This window comes from Sebastes fasciatus, chromosome 6 (genome assembly GCF_043250625.1).
Source record: "Sebastes fasciatus isolate fSebFas1 chromosome 6, fSebFas1.pri, whole genome shotgun sequence".
Classification (NCBI taxonomy): Eukaryota; Metazoa; Chordata; class Actinopteri; order Perciformes; family Sebastidae; genus Sebastes; species Sebastes fasciatus.
The window spans coordinates 15166756-15190210 of NC_133800.1; the positions used below are offsets into that span (position 1 = coordinate 15166756).

The 23455-nt window shown below is 40.4% G+C and overlaps 1 protein-coding gene across 1 annotated transcript in view; it reads right to left on the bottom strand.

Moving 5' to 3' along the window:
- The window catches only part of stpg2 (sperm-tail PG-rich repeat containing 2), a 76137-nt gene that overhangs the window by 15203 nt on the left and 37479 nt on the right, over positions 1–23455 (bottom strand). The window contains exons 11-12 of the mRNA XM_074637825.1: positions 6164–6329; positions 3315–3430 (exon numbers count right to left, since the gene is read on the bottom strand). Coding sequence (XP_074493926.1) covers positions 3315–3430; positions 6164–6329 — 282 coding nt within the window. The remainder of the gene's footprint in view (positions 1–3314; positions 3431–6163; positions 6330–23455) is intronic.

A 23455-nucleotide genomic window follows, 5' to 3' on the forward strand; every position in this document is an offset into this window, starting at 1 on the left:
ATCCAACATCATAGCACTACTTTGAGAGGGAATTTCTTTGCAAATGAAATAGAGTATTGACTGAGTTAATCGCTGCATGTAAACTATTAATTAAAAATTGATACAGTGTTTTTGAGAATCCATACAGTATCACAAAACATAATATCTTGATTTTCGATTTTTCCGATATTTACTTACACCCTTATACCTTTATACTCTCAAGCCCCCCAACGTTATGGAAGCGCAATACTTAGTCGCCAGAGTATCCATTTGATGTTTAGGAACTTTTGTTAGCTCTGCTCAGATGTGTGGTGTGTTTGCGCAATATTTGTTTCTCCATCCAATCCTTATCTACAGAATACATGCACACACACAGTCCTGTTGAGGGGAAACGGGGTCTCTTCAAGCTCACATTGGGCACACTGGACAGGCAGCCAGTCTATTAAAGGGCTGACACATAGAAACAGACAACCATTAACCTACAAGCATTAACTTGCTTGTCTTTGTGGAAACATGAGCACCCAGCCAGTAGCCAATCTAAGGACACAACTATCTAATCTAAATTGAAACTCCACACAAAAAGCCAGTGGAGCCAAAACCAGGACCAAGAGCCTTATTTATTGGTCTGCAATTAAATTCTACAGTAGGTAGCATTGTTATTAGCTTAATTCCATAAACTAACCCATTTTCACTTTGAGCCAATTATCTCCGACATTAACTCTACCCTCTCTGTGACTGAAAGTGGCTGCAGACAAACACTCGACAAGCCAAAATGGAGAATTCAAATTTTATTTTTTAATTTAATGCTTTAGTTGGATATGTTTTTCAGGAGAGGAGGACCGCATGAGATACTTCAACCGTTTTACAAGCTCTGTCAGTGGAAAAGCCACAGTTTCCCCTTAACAGAGAGAAATGGAGCAGAGAGACAACGTGAGAAGAAGAGAGGGACGTGTAGAGCAGGTAAAGAGAGGAAAAACACAGCGTATGGTGATGAAAGAACAACCAAAGGCATACATCTACATAGGAAGATAGAGGTTTTAAAAATGTATGTGGGAAAAATATGCACGGCATTCTGCCTATATTACTGAGGCTAAGTACTTACAAAGTGATACACACTCACTCACTGGGGCTTTAACGTTAAGATTTTTGAAACCTACAAAGACTAGGTATGTACTTAACATAACGACTATTTGCACTGATTATCGTGTACAAGATTTTAAGTCTTGACAGTCAGAAAGAAGCACAATTTAAATTGAACATAAGTCTCTCATGTTCCTGTACTAAAACAGAAATGGGTGACAATCACAATGACAGTTTCAAAATTAAATTTGCACGGAAAAGACAAAGAAAAGTAGGAAACTTTTGCAAAATTCAGATGAGGTGGTGGATGGAGAGATGTTGGAAACAAAGATTGAAAACTCTGCAGAAGAGAAAGCTGTAGAGGAATGAACTTCATAAGAGTGAGGTGAATTTCAGGTGAGCTGTGGCTCTACTGAAACCTGATGAACTAGAAAAGAGGATGGGGGTCAGGCTGAGGAATGAAGTGGTGATAGCATCATGCTTCACAATCACTGGCTTATTCATCAGCTGTACGGCTACCAGCTGCCTAGTACGTCCAATCACATTCAAGCAATCAAATCCAGCGAGAACACAAATTATCACGTTCCTGAACCAAAATGAACATCCATTTTCCAGGAATTCAAAAACAAAGCGGGGGGTCTGGAGATCCTCCCCCCCCCCAAAATATTTGAGTTTCAGAGACTTTGTTTCCTGCATTCTGGAGACTTTTAATATATTGAAAATAACAAAATATTAAATACACTGCAAATGCATTTTTATGTTTCAGGCAGCACTTAAGTCCAGCTTGCATCATCTGATTGGCATCAGCTGCTTCATTCATGGGCTGTTTGGCTACCAGCTGGCTGGTAATGTCCAATCATATTCAAGCAGTTAAACAGCGTGGACATTATAATCTGACGTCTCTCACCATTACTGACTGTATTATTTTTCCCAATACACATTTGCAGTGGTCCCAAGTCCCATCATAAAAATGTTAAAATTTTTTTTAAATAATTCACATGAGAACGAGCAGTAAATGGATCAGAAGACAATCCTTCAACACCACACAGTGTAAGATTTTATCTGTTGACTGTCAACACCTACTAACCCAGATTGGTTGTGACGCCCAAACCATACTTATAATCAGCCCAATAATCATATTGTGTGAATTCCTACTATAGGTACTATAATGCAAACAGCTGCAAGTTTTTGCTAAATAACCAAAAGGACTCGAACCTCGGAATGAGAGGAGAGGGACATAGAGGTGGAAACAGGCAAAGCCGAGAGAAGAGAGACAGAGGCAGTGAACTGCAGAGGAGAAGAGAGGGAAAAATTGAGGAATTAAATCCACACAGCAGACAGCAGACAGATTGGGAGACAGGCAGACAGGGAAGAGAAGAAAGAGTCCTGTGATAACATTACACCCATGGACATGAACATGACGATGAACTCTGTAGCGAGGTTTAAATCAAACTCAGTGGTTTTGTCTTTGATGTTCAACACTCAAAGTCAGCAGGGACTGGAAGCAACATTAGCTCTTTCAATCATTTCCCGCACACGCGCGCACACACACACACACACACACACACACACACACACACACACACACACACACACACACCAGCAGTTGTAACCCAAAGCTGTAATTCCTATTAAAACACACTGAAATGGAGCAGGGAGAGATTAGGTTCTGGTTAGGTTTCATTACATCTGTATTATGCCTCAACCATAAAGTGCATTTGTCTCTGTCAGCAGTCTGAGGTGGCTGCATTAAACAACATTACACATCATAAAAACACACTCACTTTTCCCAGTTTAAATTAACCAGGCAGGTCAATTAAGAAACAATTCTCTCACAAAGTGAAAAGCTGCCTTGAGCAGGAAACGGCATCATTCAGCCTCGCGTTGCATCAGTGGAGATTGGTCGAAACCACAGAAACTTATTGAAGTTTGGATTTTTCTTACAAAGCAATCAATTTCTTCCGCACAGCTCAAGGTCAGAGAGAGAAATTTGATAGATCCTCTGAGGATCAAAACGTGAGATAATGTCAGACATATATTTGTGGCCTCTCATGCATACACCAGACACCCAAACAGGGTCTGTGTACGCACACTCACGTCTCATCATACTCTCACTCTTAGTCATACAGAGACACATACACATCCATACCTACACTGATGCTAGTGCACTATTACTGAATGCAGGGGGTCATATAGACTGGGAGTGTGTTGGGAGGTAAACATGTTTCACGAGAGCAAAACTTTACCAGCGTTACCTGATAAGCGCCTGGTCCAGGGTTGGTGTCCACACACACTTTGAATCGATCTTCTCTGGAGGACATCAGAGCCATTTGAGGGAAGGATTTCACACTGGGGTTGTACTGGCCGGGGCCTGACGAACACATGCAATACATAATCCATACTGTACATCATTTCACATTTAGCTGCTTTAACAGAGGCAGGAAAGTACCTCAGACACCCATGTAATTTATAGGAGCGCACCTTCAGTGTGTCAGAGTAAACCAGAACTTTGAGCCTCACACCCTACAAATGTGCATTTTTCACGATATTACTACAAATTTGATTTATTTTTCACCACAGCTATTCATTCAAGTTTTAAGCGTTACATTTGGGGGTTGAGGTAGGAGAAATAATTTAGCTTAAAGCTGAAATCTCTATTTTTTTGCAAATTCTGCCCTCAGCAATGCTACGAGGTCTACAGCAAAGCAGCTGTGGCAGATAATGTAAAAGTGCTGGTATTTGAATCAGCCACAGCATTAAGATTAGGATGAATTATTTTGCTCAAGGTTAAAAGATTTTAATGTTTTTCTCTCTTATGTAAAAAACGACCCTGATGTTTTGCTCTTTGTTATACATTTTGGACAACAAAAGTCACAGCAGCGTGGGTGTATTGTACAGAATAAATCAGAACTGAGTTGCCGGGGTATGCTAGCCTTTTTTCATGGGCTACAGTTTAATGTAACAGGAATTGTGTGAACTCTGATCAAAGCTCAGTCTACCAGGACACTGAACCGCCCTGCTGTCCAGCACCAAGACGTGGTACACTGTACAGACGGTCCTGTATAGCTCAACCACAAACTCTGCAGGGATTACAAATTATTTTTTGTGCTTTTGAAAAAAGTGACACACATTCACACACATGCTGATGTGATTACAAACAAGCAAAGAGGATCTTGTAAAAAAAACAGCACACGCACACACATATACTCATGGTGCTGCAAGTAAAAACAAACCTCTTACAAAGCCATTTTCATTCAAAGAACTAAAAAAACTGTTCTCAAAATGAAGAAGCTAAGTCTCAGGGGTTTATCCATTACACAACATTGTTACCATAAACCTTTTTTTTTTTTTTTTTTTTAAAACTCAACTGCCAACTTTTCATAAATTATAGAAACAACTTTTTCAATCGATTTCGAAATGGTTTAATGGACCCCAGGGCTAAGGATTGTATTTAGTGCATTAACAATTATGATGAGGAAAATAAGAAAAAAGCAGCAAGTGCTTGTCTGACCCAACAGCTAACTGCAGCTTGTGACTACAAAAACATATAATAAAGGGACTTTTAAAGTTACAAACTAGAGCTGGCAAAGTTAACGCGATAATAACGCGTTAATGTGAATTTGTTTTAACGCCACTAATTTCTATAACACATTAACGCAAGATTGTAGCAGACTCATTTTTAAAATTAGAGTGATGATACTGGCACCATGTGAAACTACAAAAAAATCGAAGGAATCCATTGGTACCAACCATGTCATACTAGCTTATCGCGAAGGAGACTAGAATACGCTCCAAACTTGCGCTAAATTTTGGCAAAGAAAAACCGGCATGGCCATTTTCAATGGGGTCCTTTGACCTCTGACCTCAAGATATGTGAATGTAAATGGGTTCTATGGGTACCTACGAGTCTCCCCTTTACAGACATGCCCACTTTATGATAATCATATGCAGTTTTGGGCAAGTCATAGTCAAGTCAGCACACTGACACACTGACAGCTGTTGTTGCCTGTTGGGCTGCAGTTTGCCATGTTATGATTTGAGCATATTTTTATGCTAAATGCAGTACCTGTGAGGGTTTCTGGAGAATATTTGTGTTGTTAATTGATTTCCGATAATAAATATATACATACATTTGCATAAAGCAATCATATTTGCCCACTTCCATGTTGATAAGAGTATTAAACACTTGCCAAATCTCCCTTTAAGGTACATTTTGAACAGATACAAAATGTGTGATTAATTTGCGATTAATCACAATTAAATATTTTAATCGATTGACAGCCCTAATACAAACACATACCAAAAACAACAACATGCATACTATAAAAACACTTTATATGAAACACCGTCATTCTGCAGGGACTTTGCGTGTGTGCGTGTTTCAAAACTATTGAATAGTTAAATGCTCTTATATTATGAGAACTGTGATGGCAGGGGACCCAGCATGATGAGGGGTATAATGTTCCATATACTGTAGGCCTATTCACAAATGCAAATTCAATAATGGGCAAAATGATTGTATGTGTGTGTTGTTATGCACACATCAATGTGTGTGCCTCAGTGGGAGTCTGTATGTGCGCACGAGTGTCCATATGCTTGTGGCTGCAATATCTGCTTCAGTGTGTGTGTGTGCGTGTGTGTGCGTGTGTGTGTGTGTGTGTGTGGGTGTGTACGAAGAAGAAACACTTTTGCAAACAGTCCAAATCTATTTATATGCAAATTGGATTTTGGTTAAACGGTTTGGGGTGCCTCATGGGTTGAGTCCCTTGGTGAAATGGGGCTAGTCATAAATTATCCAAGTAAGTCATGAATCTATCAATTTTGAAACAACATTTTTCAATGGGAGTGTAATTGAGGTAAATATTAGGTTAGAAGCCTGCAGAGATGGAGCTAATTGGACTGCATGATGGTGAAAGGGTGGAGCTGTACAGTTTTCAAACAGATAGACAGATCAGTTTCTCTTCATGTGATGCTTTTCCCTATGTGTTTGCGTGCGTGTGTGTGTGTGTGTGTGTGTGTGTGTGTGTGTGTGCGTGCGTGCGTGTGTGTGTGTGTGTGTGTGTGTGTGTGTGTGTGTGTGTGCGTGTGTGTGTGTGTGTGTTACCTGGTACAGTGGTGTCACATTTCAGGAAGAAATTATCCCGCGTTGCAGCAGAGAGGAAGCAGCTCTGTCGTCTCTTAGCTCCTTCATTTCGAGGTTCTAAGTAAGAGCGGCCATTAGCCTTCTCAAATGTCTGACTCACATTATAACTGTTGGGTGAAGGGGAATCCTGCAGCAAGAAGAGAGGAGAGGAGAGGAGACGGGAGGAGAGGAGACGGGGGGGACAGGCCAGGCCAGGAGAGGAGACGAGAGGACAGGCAAGGAGAGGAGAGGAGAGCAGAGAACAGGAGCGTGTTAGCATGCTAACATTAGCTAATTATCGATAAACACGAAGTACAGCTGAAACCAATGGGAATATTGTTAGTTTTGCAGGCACTTGCTCATAAACTGAAGTATTAGACAAGTTAACACTTTGACCATTTCATCAAAGCAAAAGCACTGAGGCAGAAAGCAAAAGTCAGAGCATTGCCAAAGTCATTAGGGTACCCCGTCTGAGGACCATGATTTAATGTCTGCACAAGACTTTGTGCCGATCCAATCCAAGCAGTACATTTTGAGGTATTTCACTGAATGAATGCAAACTTTGACCTGCTGGTGGCGCTAGATAGAAAGTCAGGAGATCACCAAAGTCATTACGATTCAGGCAAATCCATTCGATAGCTGTCGAGACATTTCGGTAAAAAGCAAAAAATGTTAAACCCATGGTGGCACTAGAGGGAAAAGTCAGGGGAACACCAAAATCAGTAGGCTAAAAACAGACACTTTGCACATAATTTCTACATATTGGGGCAAAAAAACGATGGTGAAGAATGATGGGGAAGGAAAAAAAAGTTTGAATCACAATGTCACCTGGCACTGTCTTTAACACTCTGGGATATGTCTGACAATGTAACACACATACACACACACACCCCTTCTTAAATTAGACAACTGACAGGTCCACAGTATAACGGACACACACTCATTATAAATAGAAAATGACCCATTCACCCATCTGTTATCAGAACACACTGTCAGCTGCTACAATATCACCCGTGTACACACATTCATGCATGAGTATCAGCGTACGCAAGGACATACAGTACATGTCACATCATCTACATGCAAATGCAGACAAACACACACACACACACACACACACACACACACACACTGATATCTCCCTCAAGGTGTAAATTAGTGGTTGTCTCACAGCTGTCATTATGTTGCTTCTCCACAGAGGGAGGAACAACGGTAGAACATATCACAGGTAATTTCAGATAAATGGCCTCTATAACAAGGCCATTACATTCTTAGTCGTGTAATGAATTTTTAATAATTAAGAGTTAATTCACGGAGGCACTCTTGCTCATGTGAACATGTAACGGATCCCAGCTGTAGAAATCGGGATCTGAAAAGGGTGAATCACGTCACCTGGTTAGAAACTTGCTTTACCTCCGCTGCACAGGAATCTCAGTTACTGGGGATTTGTCTTGTCGGTGGGTCTTTGAATAATTGATGGCGAAGGCTGAATATAGCTGCACGATCCATTTATCCTAAACATAGCAGAGCTGTCATTTACCTCAAACTGTCATTTCCCGACCGCTGTTTTCTCCGTCTCCTCCTAGGTAGCTGTCCATCTTTAATCAGTGCTAACCCAGGCCATTTAGCTTTTCATTATAGGCACAGTGGGAGGAAAATGGAGGTAAGCACAACATGTGCACGACAATACAACCTCACACACATACACCCGTGAACAGATTCTGTGTGATGTTGAAAGCAACTGTGGAATTGCTGGAAAATAAGATTAATTGGATGATGGTGAAAACAAAATTGTGTTGTTACTGTTACTGTTTCTCATGGTTTGATTTGGAGTATGTCTCATAGTGGATTTGACACACACACACACACACACACATACATACATACAGAGAAAAACACACAGGCATCTGTAGGCACATATCTGTCACAGATCTATCTAACAGTGCAGAGCAATCATCCTCCAACCTCTGCAACATAATGTGCACACACACACCTGTCGAGGGACCCTATGGTCCGTAATTATATCTGAACACGGGGCAAACCACTGTTCCCAGTAGCAGTCATCGCATATTGACAGCACCCAGGTTGACTTTAATTATACCCCCTTGACATTTCAGACAGTTCAATGCTTATCTTCCTACATACACACAGAGACGCACACAAACACACCTTTTCTTAACGATTCTGTCACACTGCCCTTGACTGTCTGAAAAATATCTCAGAGTGCATATACTATATACTGTAGATGCCAGATACACATTTTTGGCAGGCAGTCAGTGACGCAGAATAAGTGAAATTGAATATTGATGTGATGCCAGCACCAAGACAGATTGTCAGACCTGACAGTATTTTCTATTTTTTAAGTTTTAATAAGTAAAGCAAGAGAAAATGTATAACTTTATATTTTTGATGCATGCAAAATGTTATATATTTAAACTTGACGCTGTAATCAATCCAGATAATATAGAACTACCAATGAAGCATACTGTGAGAGGAAATCATTAAATCACAATAAATACTAAATAAACCAAGAGTTAAATACTGAATTAAGTTAACATGTGCAACGGGAGGCGATGCAGCAGAAGTCCAGCCATGAACTGTAAACACAATTATTCTGAATTTGCTGCCTTGGATATGATACTGTCAAGAGACACACTGTGTGCATCGACAGTGTTGAGTCCAGCCTAAAATCCAAATCACATGTCGAAGCTAGGGATGCACTGATACCGATACCGGATTGGATATCAGGCCGATACTGACTCAAATAGGTGGATCGGGTATTGGTGACAATGGGGCCGATCTATTCAATTCAATTCTATGTTTGTATACTATATACATTATATTATATACTGGAATTTTAATTCCTGTTTAAGATTCGACCAATATGTTGCTGCATTAAAAAGGTTTACACGTATTGTAATTCCTGTTAGTTTTGAAGTTGCTGGTGTATGATTTATTATTTTAATAATAAATAATTCACTAAATGTATATCTATGTATTTATTTGTTATATTTTGTTTTATAAAGTTTGGAAAGCAATGTTTAAGTCAAGCCAGATGTTGCCTTACACATAAAAGAATAATCCCAGTCACTTCCACACAGTGAGGCATACAGCTTATTAATTAAACACTGGTATCAGATCGATACTCGTTATCGGCCGATACGCAAAGCCGAGGTATCGCTATCGGGACTGAAAAAGTCAGATTGGTGCATCTCTAGTCAAAGCACATTAACACAGGTACATGAAACATTCTTATGAATCCTAGATTCATCCTTGAGTCCAGGTGGACGTTTGTGCCAAATTTGAAGAAATTCCCTCCAGGTGTTCCTTAGATATTGCGTTCATGAGAACGGGAAGTAGGTACTTCCGTCTGTCCGTGATAACATAATGCCTCCAGCAATGACTGTCGTCGGCGTGGAGGCCCAAAAAACTTCTAGTCACAAAACAGTGCAGCTGCACAATCCCCAATGTCATTATAGTGGGCTTCTCTGAGCCGTACACAAGGAGACTCCTTCATGAGTTTATTCATGAAAAGTGTGAACTACTCACAGCTGTTACCTTGGCCAAGCACAATGAATATGCAGGAAGGACGTTGCTATCCTTAATATTTACTGTTGTGGAGTGTTTCTTGACTGCTGGAAAGCAGCCTCTGCATTGCTGGTGAATTATTTCAGATGATTTATGTACTATTCAAAATAAATACCAATAAACTTACTGATTCTTTTCATAGTGCAAACCGCTTATACTGATCGCGGTTACAGTGATCAACCTCTTTATGGATCAAAAAGCTTGGGGCAGAATCTCTACTATACAAATACTCTTTAAATAATTTGATTATAGTAATCAAGTAGTCCGCTAAATGTATTGTTTCTTTTTTTACTTTACACTTTGCTTTGCAGTAACTTGTCTGCTTCTGGCTACCTGGCTGGCTACCTGAGGCTGGTGCTACATGCACATTGAAATCATGATGGGAAAAATTTTAAATGAAAAATCCTTTTAAACAAAGTCACCTCAAAGCTTATGACAGCAGTGGAACTTGATGTTCCTCAGGCTACCTTGTGTAGTCTTCTCAAACAACGAGAAACAGTCATGGCTGCTAGTGATGAAGACAGGAAACTAATGCACAGGGGGAAAGCACCTGCAGTTGAAGCCACCCTTGAAACTGTGGAAGCCTTGTTTGAAACAGCTGTACTGTATTTTGAAACAGTCAATAAATGTCAGTGAGTAGCGAAGCTGTCATTAGGCCTACTTTATATTCATGTAATACATATCTAAATGTCAAATAGTTATCATAATCATCCGCTTATATTGGTCAATTTGGCCCGCGCAGACGTAATCACTATAAGAGCTTTCCACCGGAAATAATGAGCCCTATCTGTAAGTGATTTAAACCATTTATGTGCATTCTGCTCTCGCCTTTCTTTACAATGAAGTAACAAGAACAGTTCTGCAAGGATCAACAACATTTTATACTGTAGCATCCTTTACATCCGATACAAAATGCAAAGCATATTTTCAGTTAAATGGCGCGTCTCATAAGAGATTAAACAAAACTAAATGCAAGCACAGAGTCAGATTTTACTTGTTATCTTCTTATAGAAGTTCTTCCGCACCGAGTTCTCTCACACTAATGGCCACTCAAGTACACATGACAACCACCATACTAACGATTTGGCTTAGTATGTACAGTGACAGCTTTGACTAATGGCCAGGCATAACACATGGCTGTGTGTGTGTGTGTGTGTGTGTGTGTGTGTGTGTGTGTGTGTGTGTGTGTGTGTGTGTGCGTGCGTGCGTGCGTGCGTGCGTGCGTGCGTGCGTGCGTGTGTGTGTGTGTGCATGTGTGCGTGTGCTACCACCACATCCCATTCTTCATCCTCTCATTACTCTTAAAACCTTTCATTCTTCCTCCCAGAGCAGAATGCTATTTTCAGACTCTGTATTTCCATATTTCAGATCATTGTACTACATAAAAAATATATATTCTTACTGTGTATGTGTGCTAATGCATGTGCATGCATGGGTACGTATGTATCTACACCATGTACTGTGCACATAACACCCATGACATATTCCAATATCCATTAAAAAACTCACTATTGTGTTGTTCAGTCAGTGATGACTCTGATTCTGTTTTATCTTTCATCTCATTTCATCTTCTCAGGTTAAGAATATATTTTGCAGTTTGTGTTGTGTTGGGAGATAACTGACACTAGTCTGACGCTCAATTATGAATCTTGTTGGGAACTCATTTGTACTTGATGCTCCGAGGCTATAAGAAAGTTCTGCAAACTTTGAATCAAATTCTAACTTTGAAAAGTTGAGACAAAAATGTAAATGTAAAAGTAGTTTCTGCTTTAAAAGCTGCACATCCTTAAACTGGCTATTGCACCGACTCTGCACTTTGTCCTCGGTCTTGCTGGCACACTATGCAGATAATGAACAGGTTGGATATCCCCATTGAGAGTCTAATAAATAATAATGGTTACTTAGGCTCTGCCTCTTAACTCCACAGTGACACATGAGGTTGCTCTGACCAAAAAAAGAAAACAATCTGGTCTCTGTGGCTGTCGCAGGACAGGGATAAACCCGTCCAATCACTACATTCGGGCTGAATCAGGCCTACCTGCGCATATTCTGCCGGTGCACTCATTGTGCGTCACATCAGTCTTCCACAAGCTGCTAGCTTGACAGCTGTGAATACTAACAATAGCCATGTTCGTTGTTTGCATTCATAATGATTATTTTGGGGGTGGAAGGGTTTGGAGGGAGGCTTGAAGCGACAGACTGTCAGTGTTGCCGACTTGGTGACTTTCTCTCTAGATTTAGTGGCTTTCGGAGCTAGATAGCGTTAGCTACTTTCATTGGAAAAGAGTTGGCAACACCGGGCTGGGTTTTTAGGTTGGATCCTTTTTAATATCTAGTGTACTGTTACTAGTTTCTCATCATTACCGATCCTACCTTTAACAGTGAAACTTATTGTCAGGCAAGGGGTGCTGCAAATTAAAAAATGTGCGCAATACTGCACAATGAATAGACTCCAAAACTCATTGTCACAGCTTGGTGTTCCATGAAACTTAACTTACAAATGCTGGGATATCTGTTAGTACTCTATCTGTTAGGGACGTGACGGTGAGGACATTTTCCCACCGGTTAATAAACTTGTGACAACACAGGTGTTACCGATTACACCGGACATTTTACAAGAAAAGATGACGGTCAAAGTCTAGCCTCTCCAGTAAAGCTTTCGCTGCGGGGCCGCAGGTTTCCACCCGGCGTTGCTCCGCCGCGCAAACCGGCTGTGACCACTCCGTACACGGCACTGCAATTACCTCATTAACATTATGGTTCCCCTATAGCATTGGGTTTAAATCTGAAATATTTGCTTTTTACTTCGACACCTAATCCTCCCATCCTAATCCTGCCATCATCTTGTCCATCAACTCTCACGCATCCCGTGTGTGTGAAATCTGACTCCTGCTGCTCTGTGTTGAGACTCTGTACGGAGCAGACACTTTCACATGTATTGATAACACGGCGCCGATAAGCAAAAATGAACTAAATGGGTTTTATTTCTGTAAAAAAAGCAAAACGACGGTGGGGACGTTAGGTAAGTAATGTATGTCCGTCACTTTTTACTGCCTGCACAAAAACTTTGTCTTCAAATATTGTCCCTAAACTGAACCAGACAATGGTTACCAAACATATTACAAGCACAATATTTTTGTAATTAAGCATTTTTCATGTTTGTGTGTTTCTTCATCATACGTTACTAAATAGATTGCTAGTATTTAAATGAAAAGTGAACACAGCATTTGTTTGCTTGTTTCCCTCCCAGAATAGACGATCTATGTCATTCTGTGTCATAAGCACAGCTGGTGTCTCATCATAGAGCTTGATAACCATCTGTCTGATTTTAGTGGTGGAGGTGTCATAAGGCCTTAATGAGGTTTTAGATAGGTCTTCAATACAGATGGAATGACAGAGGGAAACCATATGGGCCCCATTTGCTTCCTATTCACACTTTATTGGCAGCAGTTAGTCTAACAATTTGCTGACAGCTACAGTTTTCTGCTGTGTTTTGTAGTCTTGTATATCTTGCTTTCTCCTTCATTTTATTTTGCCCTTGCCTTATATGCCTTGCCTTGTCTTTCTTGCTCCCTATATTCTTTCTCTGTCCTTCATTGATGCCTACTGTTCCATCGCTTTTTTTTTACCTCACTTTTCTTACAATGGTTCTTTGCAGTCTTGCTTTTTTTTGCGTAACCTCTCTTTATTTCACAAGTGCTCTATTTGTCTACTTAACATTTCTCTCATTTCAGCACATCTCATGTAATATTTACATGTACATGTAAACCTGAACAGCTCATCTGATTTTGAGTGGGAGGATTGGATACCAGTTTAGATCTGAACCTCCTTACCTAGACGCTTTTAAGCCTAGATTTACTGTAACTGTCTTCCTGTGACTGATTTATATACAATAGTAATCAGTTCGCTGTCTGTGGAGTCTGGCAGGTTTAGAGTCATGTATAAACACTGACACCCTCAGCTGGGTCTCTCCTGAACCACTAGCCATCCAGCAGCGGTCCAGAAGGCCTGGTTGAGTGAACGCCCAGCCCAGGCCTCCTTACATCTTATTGGGCTCAGCTCTCCCTGTCGTCCCCCTGGCCGCCTGCCTGGCTGACTGTCTGCTTGGCTCCTAAAATCATCACCTGCTACTAAACAGCTGTGCGTAACCAAACACACACTAAACACACAGCTGCTGCATAAAATGGGTACGTGCCCACACCTGCATATGGGTGCACACCCACACACACAATGCACTATACACACAGCAGCTGGCCACAGCTGGTGCCCATACCTTGGACAGAGAAATGTACATGTACATGGCATGCACATGCAAACACCGGACACAGCCGCTTACCACATGTGCCTACTTCATCCACATGAGGAGGGGAGTGAGGAGAAAGAAAGGGAGAGACAGAGAGAAACTGATTAACTTACCCGGAGAAACTAAATACAAATATGGAGCAAGATGACAAAGAAACTGCAGAAAATATAGACAGAAAATAAGTATAATAGGATGAAGAGAGAAAAAAAATAAATGAAACTGAGAAAATTGGCAGCAGAAATAAAACTCAAGCCTGATAATAAACATAGACAGTATCAAATTAAAGGACCAGGCCTGGTCACATTTCACTTCCTCTAATCCAATCTAAAAGAGGAAAATAAGTTTTTAATTTGTTTAAATACTGATCTCTATTCTGGGCAGTGTCACAGGTCCGCAGGCATCTGCTGACAAATCCATTATTCACAGATAAATAAATACAAATGGGATCCAATCTCTCACATGCTGCTGAAGATTTTCAAAAGCAGGTCGATACAAATGAAATTTGACAGACGGAGCACGTGGCTGATTCTGACACTAGACAGAAAATGTGCATTTGAAAGGCTTCATTTATCAAAATTATGTACTGTATAAGAACTGTATAAAAGCTGCTACCTGACTGCTTTCCTTAAAGGGGACATATCATGAAAAACTCAATTTTTCAGTGCTTGTGCTCATACATTTGGGTATCTGGAGTGCCTACCAACCCACAAACTGTGAAATAAGACAAATAAGTCAGTTTGTTGTGGGCTACCTAGATTGAAAAACATGTGATTCAACAAGCCATTCAGATTTGGCTCCACTTCCTATGTCACATGCAGGCTCATTCGAATATATTGGCCACGGCTTGAGAACTACGTTTGCAAAGGCGCACTATATAGACTGTAGACTCTATAGACTGTATATAAGAAGTGGACGTAGTCACCGTGACGTCACCCATTTGTTTATGGACTGCCATCTTGAAATCTCGAGTTCGGCATTTTGGCCGACGCCATCTTGGTTTTTGGCCGTCGCCATCTTGGTTATTTGCAACCAGAAGTGACACGAGAGGGTGGAGCTAAGTACAATCAAACACTAAATAAGACATTTTAGGCAACCAAAAAGGTTCTAATTAACTTTCATGAACTGAAAACACACTGTGAAAGGGTTAAAGTTCTAAGATGAAAACGAAAACGGACAACTCCCAGACCGTACAACGCCGTGGTAGTGACTTGTCAATCACAAGGTAGCCACGCCCTAAAGCATCCCCTTCTTTATGGTCTATTTGTCTCTAAATGGGACCATAATTAACTAAATGAACATCAGGCTGTATTGAAGAAGACTTGAAACTAGCTATTGAGACCATAAACTCATGTTTACAATGTTTACTGAGGTAATAAATCAAGTGAGAAGTCATTTTCTCATATACTTCTATACAATCAGACTTCTTTTTGCAACCAGAGGAGTCGCCCCCTGCTGGCTATTAGAAAGAATGCAAGTTGAAGGCACTTCTGCATTGGCTTCACTTTTCAGACCCCGAGGTAGCCCACTGGTTGCACCATATTTGTCTTGCAAGCCAATCAGAGCAGACTGGGCTTTTTCGGTCTCTTAAAGAGGCAGGTGCTAAAACGGAGCGTTTCGGACAGAGGGTGAATACAGGTATATTCAGACAGACAGTATGAGAAAAAATAATGTGTTTTTTGAACATTAAAGCACGTAAACATGTTCTGGTAGAAACACAATAGACAAGTATGAACCTGAAAATGAGCATGATATGTCCCCTTAAATTGTGTCTGTTTGTGCTACTCTGCTTCCTTGAGCATGACACTAGATTTAAGACTAGAGAGAGAGACGGACAACACGCGGAAGAATACATTATCTCCTTTCTGTATGTGCCAGCTTTTTCCAAGACAGAGAGAAAACAATGTATCAAATCAGTTTAGCTTACTCGAAACAATAAACACAGTTTGCACTGACCCAAATGGGGATTTTTTTCCTATGTGGTGCTTTTACAACACTTTCCTCACCAGAAACAGGACAGCAGTTAGTGTTTGCTTGTTCAAATAAAATAAGTTTCTCCTTTGGAAACAGTAGTTTTAAAAAAAAAAAAAATGAATTAAAAATTGTTAGCTTTTTCCAGATATTTCAACCACATCCAATTATCATTTATCTGCATAAAGTTTAGTAGATGTCTAATCTTAGCCTAGATCTGTGAAACTGTGTTTATGAGAAAAAATAAACAGTTATACTGTAAACGCGAGGGTGTGCAGTGCTTATGTCAAATCATTTTTAAAATATGTAATGCTGTTTTTAGAATAATGTCTAAAACCGGGCTATATGTAGCCAGTAAATCCTGGTCTGTATCAGAGCTGAAGCATAGAGGCGATGTTGAAAAGACATGTGAGTATTGTTCTAAGACAGAGTTGAAAAAATTTGAACTTATCTTTTAAGTTCTTACATGTGAAACAAATATTATAACGTGTGAAATATTGTTACTAAATGAAACTGTCATAAGATGTCAGAATACATTGTAAACAGATGCAGCTGAAAGCTCTGGAAGTTGAGAAGTGGCATCCCTTCTCCTACGTAGTTATTTCAACCATAACCACAATTGTTCTCTAAACTTAACCAAGTATTTTTATTGCCTAAACTTAAAGGAGTCTTGTGAGTATTCTTGTAAGCAAGTAAAGGTTATGTGAGTCAGTGTTTCTGACCATTGTGACGCATTGTGTGTGTCCTTGGGGTCTACTAAATGTGTTGAGTGCATTTCCTTCCTCATTAAACATTTTCAATCCTGCAATTTTTACATTGCATACAGTAGGTATGGACTCCACGGTTTGCTCTGGAGTTGTGCGAATGTGCGAGAAAATTGTGTGTTTTTATCTACCTTCACTTGTAAAATGTCTGTTATTTTGAGTCAGGCTGTTTTTGAGGAAGGGCTGCTTCTCAGTTCACTTGTTTTATAACAGCAAGACAGCAGGGAGGTAACAATAACCAGGACTTCACAGCAAGAGAGGAAGAGCAGGCAAGAGAGAAAAAGAATTTCACCGAGCGTATGTGATCTTTTCCTCCAAGCAATAACTTAGAGAGCATCCACACATCATAAAATCTGAAAGTGCTACACAGACAAGTTCTCCATCTGTGCCCTATCACACATTTTAAGACTTACTTGTTCGGCTCTTTCTTTTCTCTGTCTTTTCCTCTGTTGCTCATGCGTGCATCCTCATTTTCCTCATTTATTCCAGTCGCATTTATTACTGTCTACATGGTTATCTACTTTCACTCATCTTTTACTTTCCCGCCTCTCCCTCTCCCCACAGTGTCGTTGTAAATCAAGACAGATTAAGAACAATGTACTAGTATTATTAAAAGATGTCAACATTATATTTTCATTAGATATGAATCACCTAATATATATCTTCCCACTCAAGGCAGGAAATTAAGCTTACCACACTTAATTAGAGGACAGGTGATGTCAGAAGTGAGCATCAGTCCGTTTAGCAGGTGGCAAATTAAAAATCTTGTAAAAGATTAATACTCATATCACATATTAGGTGACTTTTTTTCACTTTTTACCTATACTGACACTTCCCTATAATATTATAGGGAAGCTAACTGTCATAGAAATGTCATCATGAATGTATTATTTGTTCATTGTCATCAGTTTGGTATTTTGAAAGACCTCAGAGTCCTTCACACTTGGCATGCCTAAAGCCAAATTCACACTACACGACTTTCAAAGTCGTCAGATCTCTGTTCACACTACACAACTTGTTGTCTTGTAATTGGGAGTCTTGAAGTTGTTGTGGTTTTCACACTGCATGACTGACTGGAGACAGGGGGTTGCACACTACAAGATTTTTCCCTGGGAGGAATCCCAAATGAGGTCTCCAAACTACGTTTTGTCACGAAAGCACACGTGTGAAATACACACATGGCGTGATACCATACGCAAGACACATTGCTGATGTTGTTGTTGGAAAATGTGTTCACAAAATAGACTGTTTCCACCGGTTTACACAATCTATTTTTACTATTTATTCCTCACGGTGCAACAACAATTTTGCTCTGCGTTGCAAATGCAACACATACGTAAGTTCCTATTGTTACAGGCAACCCCTCCTCCCCCAGGTTTCCCCTCAACCTGTGTCTTGCTCTCTCATTGGCTGTAGCTCGTGGCCGGAGTCCCAGACAGGCCCAGATATTTAGCATGCTAGATATCTGAAATGTGTCTCGAGGCATCGGCAAGCCTCTCAGCTTGCGTCTTTGAGCAGCTCACACTTGATGCTCGAGCGCTGATGTGTGAGCGGTGCGCTAACGCCAATTTGCCTATGATCTGGAGATTTTGTCAGGGAGCTCCAAAAACTGTCGGGAAGTTAAAGTCATGTAGTGTGAACTAGGCATTATTTGAGGAGGCTCTGGGTGTCTGATAGGATGAGGACCTTGTAGATATCCCCGACTCCAACAGTCTGAACCAAGGGTTAGACACAACACTGTTTTGCTTTCTCCAAGGTAGTATGCTTACTTGATTCTGTATGACGTGGGACATCCTCTATAACGCTGAGTGAATCTTATGTTACTTTAAGTTTTTGCTATGACTGTGTCAATGCATGCTGTTCTTCTCTGATATCACATTTGTGTTGTGTTAAAGTTATATATTCAAGTATGGACAACTGAGGCTCATGGAGTTTGTTCCTGGAGTACAAGTTTTCTTCACCATTCACATATTTGGGATATTTACGTCAGCTGCTAAACAGCACTGCATTGTAATATTGTTGTTGACTTTGTGTTGACTTTTGTTTTTCTCCATATCAAAATTACAATTTCTTGACATTATAGTTATTAACATGTCTTAATATCAGCCTCTATCATTCTCTCCCAGCTCACAAAATCTATATTTTTGGTTTACCTGCAAATAATGAAATCAGTTTTATTGTAAAAAATATTGGATAAAACTGCAGAAATAGAGCAAATTTGATCAGCGCTGATCAAATATGTATCAATATTCTGTTACTGTAATGCCTTTTTCTCATCTCAAATGTTTTCAGAAACATCTTGTAGTGTACTGTTTAGCTGTAAAATGAGAAAGTTTGTGACCCGGCAGCCATGTTGAGATCTGTTGAAGAAATACCAAGCACGTCCCACCAGTCGGTGCACAGCCAATAGGAACGCTCTCTCTGAAATGATCTGTGATTGGTCAAAGTCAAGATTTTTTAAAGCCTGAAAACAGAGCCATGAGAAGGTGCAGAAGTCTAGTTATCTCTCAGAGCACTTGAATTACAATATGCTGAAAGGTTATTATGGAATTTTTGCCCAATGAAGCTTTAACTGGTGACTCCCTGACCTTTTCTCTGGCATCACCAACAGGCAAACATTTCTGTTTGTACATAAGAAATATCAAACTCTCATGAGAAGACTGCCATGAAATTAACTGAGCACATTCCTTCATAAACAAATGTTGTTTTGGGGCATTTACTGAAACAACTGAGCTGTCGTTGTTCTTGCAAGGACGGTCTCCAAATTGCAGTTTAATTTGTTGAGAATATTCATACTCCTAGGGGGATAATCTGTTTTGATTTTAATGACCCATTGGCCTTTCCCGAGCACCACCATCAGGACAAAGATTAGTTAAGAGCATACAAATCATTTGTTTGTTATTTGTTGTGTTCTTTATTATTGTGAGGGGACATGAACAATGCAGCCTCAATTCACTGGCTGAACTCCAAATTTTTAGTCCTATCCTTTTATCATCTAGGAAAAAGCCTTTTTCCTCCATCTCTGCTAGCTGATCAGGCCATTATATGATCTGAGCATCAGACTTCACTTAGATCCAGCAAACTGTTTGAATTAGAGACTTTTTTTTCAACCAGTCTGAGACTCACATATCTTTTTGGACAGCAATCTAACATCTTTGTCACTGAAAAGTAAAGCAGGAATAGACAGTAAAAGCCCAGACAGAGGCGCTTAAGAAACCAGACAATAGCCTCAAATAGTCTGTAAATAATACATCTACAAGTAAAAGGGAGACATACAGTAGATCAGGCTAAAGCACAGCACCTGCAGCTTTTACCTCAGACACTTTCTATTTACTGTAAAGGAAAGAGACCCCACCTGGAGACACATAGTGCAGAATATGCAGAACAAAGTTGTACTTAAATTATTTAAACATAATGTATTTTATGTTTGTTGCATTTTGTTGCAAGGCTTCTCTTTTCGTCAGTTTTTATTCAGTTGACTTTTCTTCTTTTTTTCCAAGTCTAAAACCTGGACACATGGAGTGAAAGACCTGGGTTAAGAGAGCTTTGACATGCAGGGACACTACTGAGACCTGCCTCAAGTCAGCAAGCACTTGTTGGCTCAAGTGTTTAACATCAAGAGCATTTTGTTTGATTGCCTCCACTCTCTGCTTCACAAGTTGTGCAGGAGGCAGGCTCCATAAGACGCTGAAGACTTACTCTGTGTTCAGAACGTGAAGCGAATTTTAGAGGTAGTAATAGCGGTAGAGATTGCATACAGAGTCAATGGAAAGATACAATTAGACACGAATTAGCCCGGGGCTTAATGAATCTACTTCATAAACGTACAAAGACAACTGATGCAAAAGGAGAGACTGGAGGGAAATAACAAAGAGAACTGGGGTTCTTACAGCTTGCTGCTAACGTACTGTTGGCACATTGGCTGTTTGGGGTGAATAAACAGCAGCGGTTCAGTGGTCAAATTCATGTGAATGACACAACACACACTTTTAGGCCGTGTTCTGACAGACACCAGAAATGTAGCCACCTCACACATTTCAATGAGGCCACTGCTCTGTCAAAAACAAAACAAAACAAAAACTCAAGTCAAAGCGTTGTCATCCAGCAAAGCACTGTGTTGAACCATCAAATACGCGCAAGCGCACATTCCTGTTAGATCAGATTTCTACTGTTTACCTTGCAATCATTGCGATGGAGGATAAAACCATTGTTGCTAAGATAACTCTCCAGAGCTGTAAAATCCTTCCTCGTGTATTATAAACAGCTGTGCAGTGTTGTGGCTTCCTATAATCCTTCAAACTCATGGATCTATTACTCAAACCAGCCTTCCTAATTCACATTTCATTATCTCGCCGGTTCTTAAAACAACACTCCTACACCAACACAGCCTCTTTTCTAACACAGTGCTATTTTCAGTCTGAATACCAAGTTAGTAGATAAGGAGCAGTGTTGCTTAAGGACCAGTATGCATCATTTAGGGGGATCTATTAGCAGATATTGAAGATAATATTAATAAGTATGTTTTCTTTAGTGAATAATCACCTGAAAAAAATATTTTTTGTGTTTTTGTTGCCTTAGAATCAGCCGTTTCTATCTAAGTACGGAGCGGGTTTTCTTCACCGAGTCCGCCATGTTGCACCGCCATGTTTCTACAGTAGCCCAGAACTGACAAACCAAACACTGTTCACTTTTCCTGCTTAGGCCAGACTTCATAACATAACTCGCTACCGTCGCCACCGCTCTCTCTCTCGCTTCACCACTCACCTCCCACATACACACAAACTCTACGCACAGGCACTGCTCCAAACGACCTACGCTACTCTCAAAGTGTCTCTAGAGAGGGCCATTTGCGTTGGCCACCGTAGTTCTTCAACAAGCTCGGCACACGGAGGAGGTGTCAGTTGGTTGCAATCTGCGACCTCACTGCTAGATACCGCCAGATCCTTTAAGGCTTTTCATTGTGGGGACTCTATTTGGCTTGAATATTATCCTCAACAGCTGAGTTAAACTAATCGAAATCTAGTTTCACTGTGACTTTATGTTTAGAGGCAAGGGCACACGGCCACATCTACACAATTTAGGGGTGTCACGATTTAGATTCTAAATCGTAAATCGATCGAAATTAGCTTCCAATCTCGACCATCGAAACCAAAAGAAGGATCATCGATTATTTTTCTCTCCGCCCCGCCAACTCACAAACAAGGAAAAATACAGCTGGACTCTAGAGATGTAACAGCCACCTCACTCAAATGGACAGTAATGACAACAAAACCGTCGACTTTGTAGATTACAGCACACTTGTAATGCACTTCAGACAGATTTCTGTTTTGTTTTTGTAATGATTATGTACTGAAGTGATACAGATACTGATATTGAAAAAATGCAGCTTTTTAGGTTGTAGACAGTTGTAGCCTAATTTTTGAAACACTTTCTAAATAAAAAGGGAGTTCAGTTCTCCTTTTAAAGAAGAATTTGAAAGTGTAAATGACAGTTGTCAGGGCATAAAATCAATGATCTGTTGATCTTTACGAATCAAGATTCCATAATCTAACAATGGCACATTTAAATCGAAAATCAAATTGAATCATGACCTTAAAATCAAAAATCAAATTGAATCGCGACACCCTTACTAACACATTTTCAAACTGATTGATTTGTGCGTAAAATCCTTCATTTACTTGTGTATTTTGTTTATAGCTGAGAGAAATGAAAGAGTGGTAAAGGAGAAACAAAAAGAATGAAAAGGGTAGTAAAAAAGTTATTGTCAGAATATGACAACACCAGTACTCTGCTCCCCCACTCCGCACTCCAATTCTTCCTATCCATCACATTTATGAATTCCATCCATCCATCTGCAACCGCTTATCCCGTTAGGGGTCGCGGGGGGGCTGGAGCCGATCCCAGCCGACATTGGGCGAAGGCAGGGTACACCCTGGACAGGTCGCCAGTCCATCGCAGGGCTGACACATAGAGACAGACAACCATTCACGCTCACATTCACACCTACGGGCAATTTTTTTAGAGTCCACAATTAACCTAACCTGCATGTCTTTGGACTGTGGGAGGAAACCGGAGTACCCGGAGAAAACCCACGCTGACACGGGGAGAACATGCAAACTCCACACAGAAGGGTCCCAAGCCGGATTCGAACCTGCAACCCTCTAGCTGTGAGGCGCCAGTGCTAACCACTGCACCACCGTGCAGCCCACATTTATGAATTGTTCAGGAAAATATTAAGCAGTGCTACTGTCTGAAGCCTCGGGGTGGAAGTGTCAATAAGCACTTCTTCTCATTCGGTCACTTAATTGTGCATGTAGTACTACAACATATGCATTCATAAGCACATGCATATATGTATACTGTCTGTACACTCTGGGTATAGCTGCATAAATATATGTGAATTTATGTGTTTATGGGGACACTTTGAGTGAGTCACTTTCTCAGTATGTGCACTATGTATGTGGCCGCGCTTGAATTCTCATAGGGACTCACATCATCATCATTACCCTGACAGCTGACAGTAAAATCCATATCAAATCTATAACTCCATTTTCCTGTTTTTGTTCTTTTCTTTCATCACCCGACTCCCTTGTCTCCCATAAATGGAGGCTGCACCATGACATGCCATTAGCTGTCCTTGGATATATCATA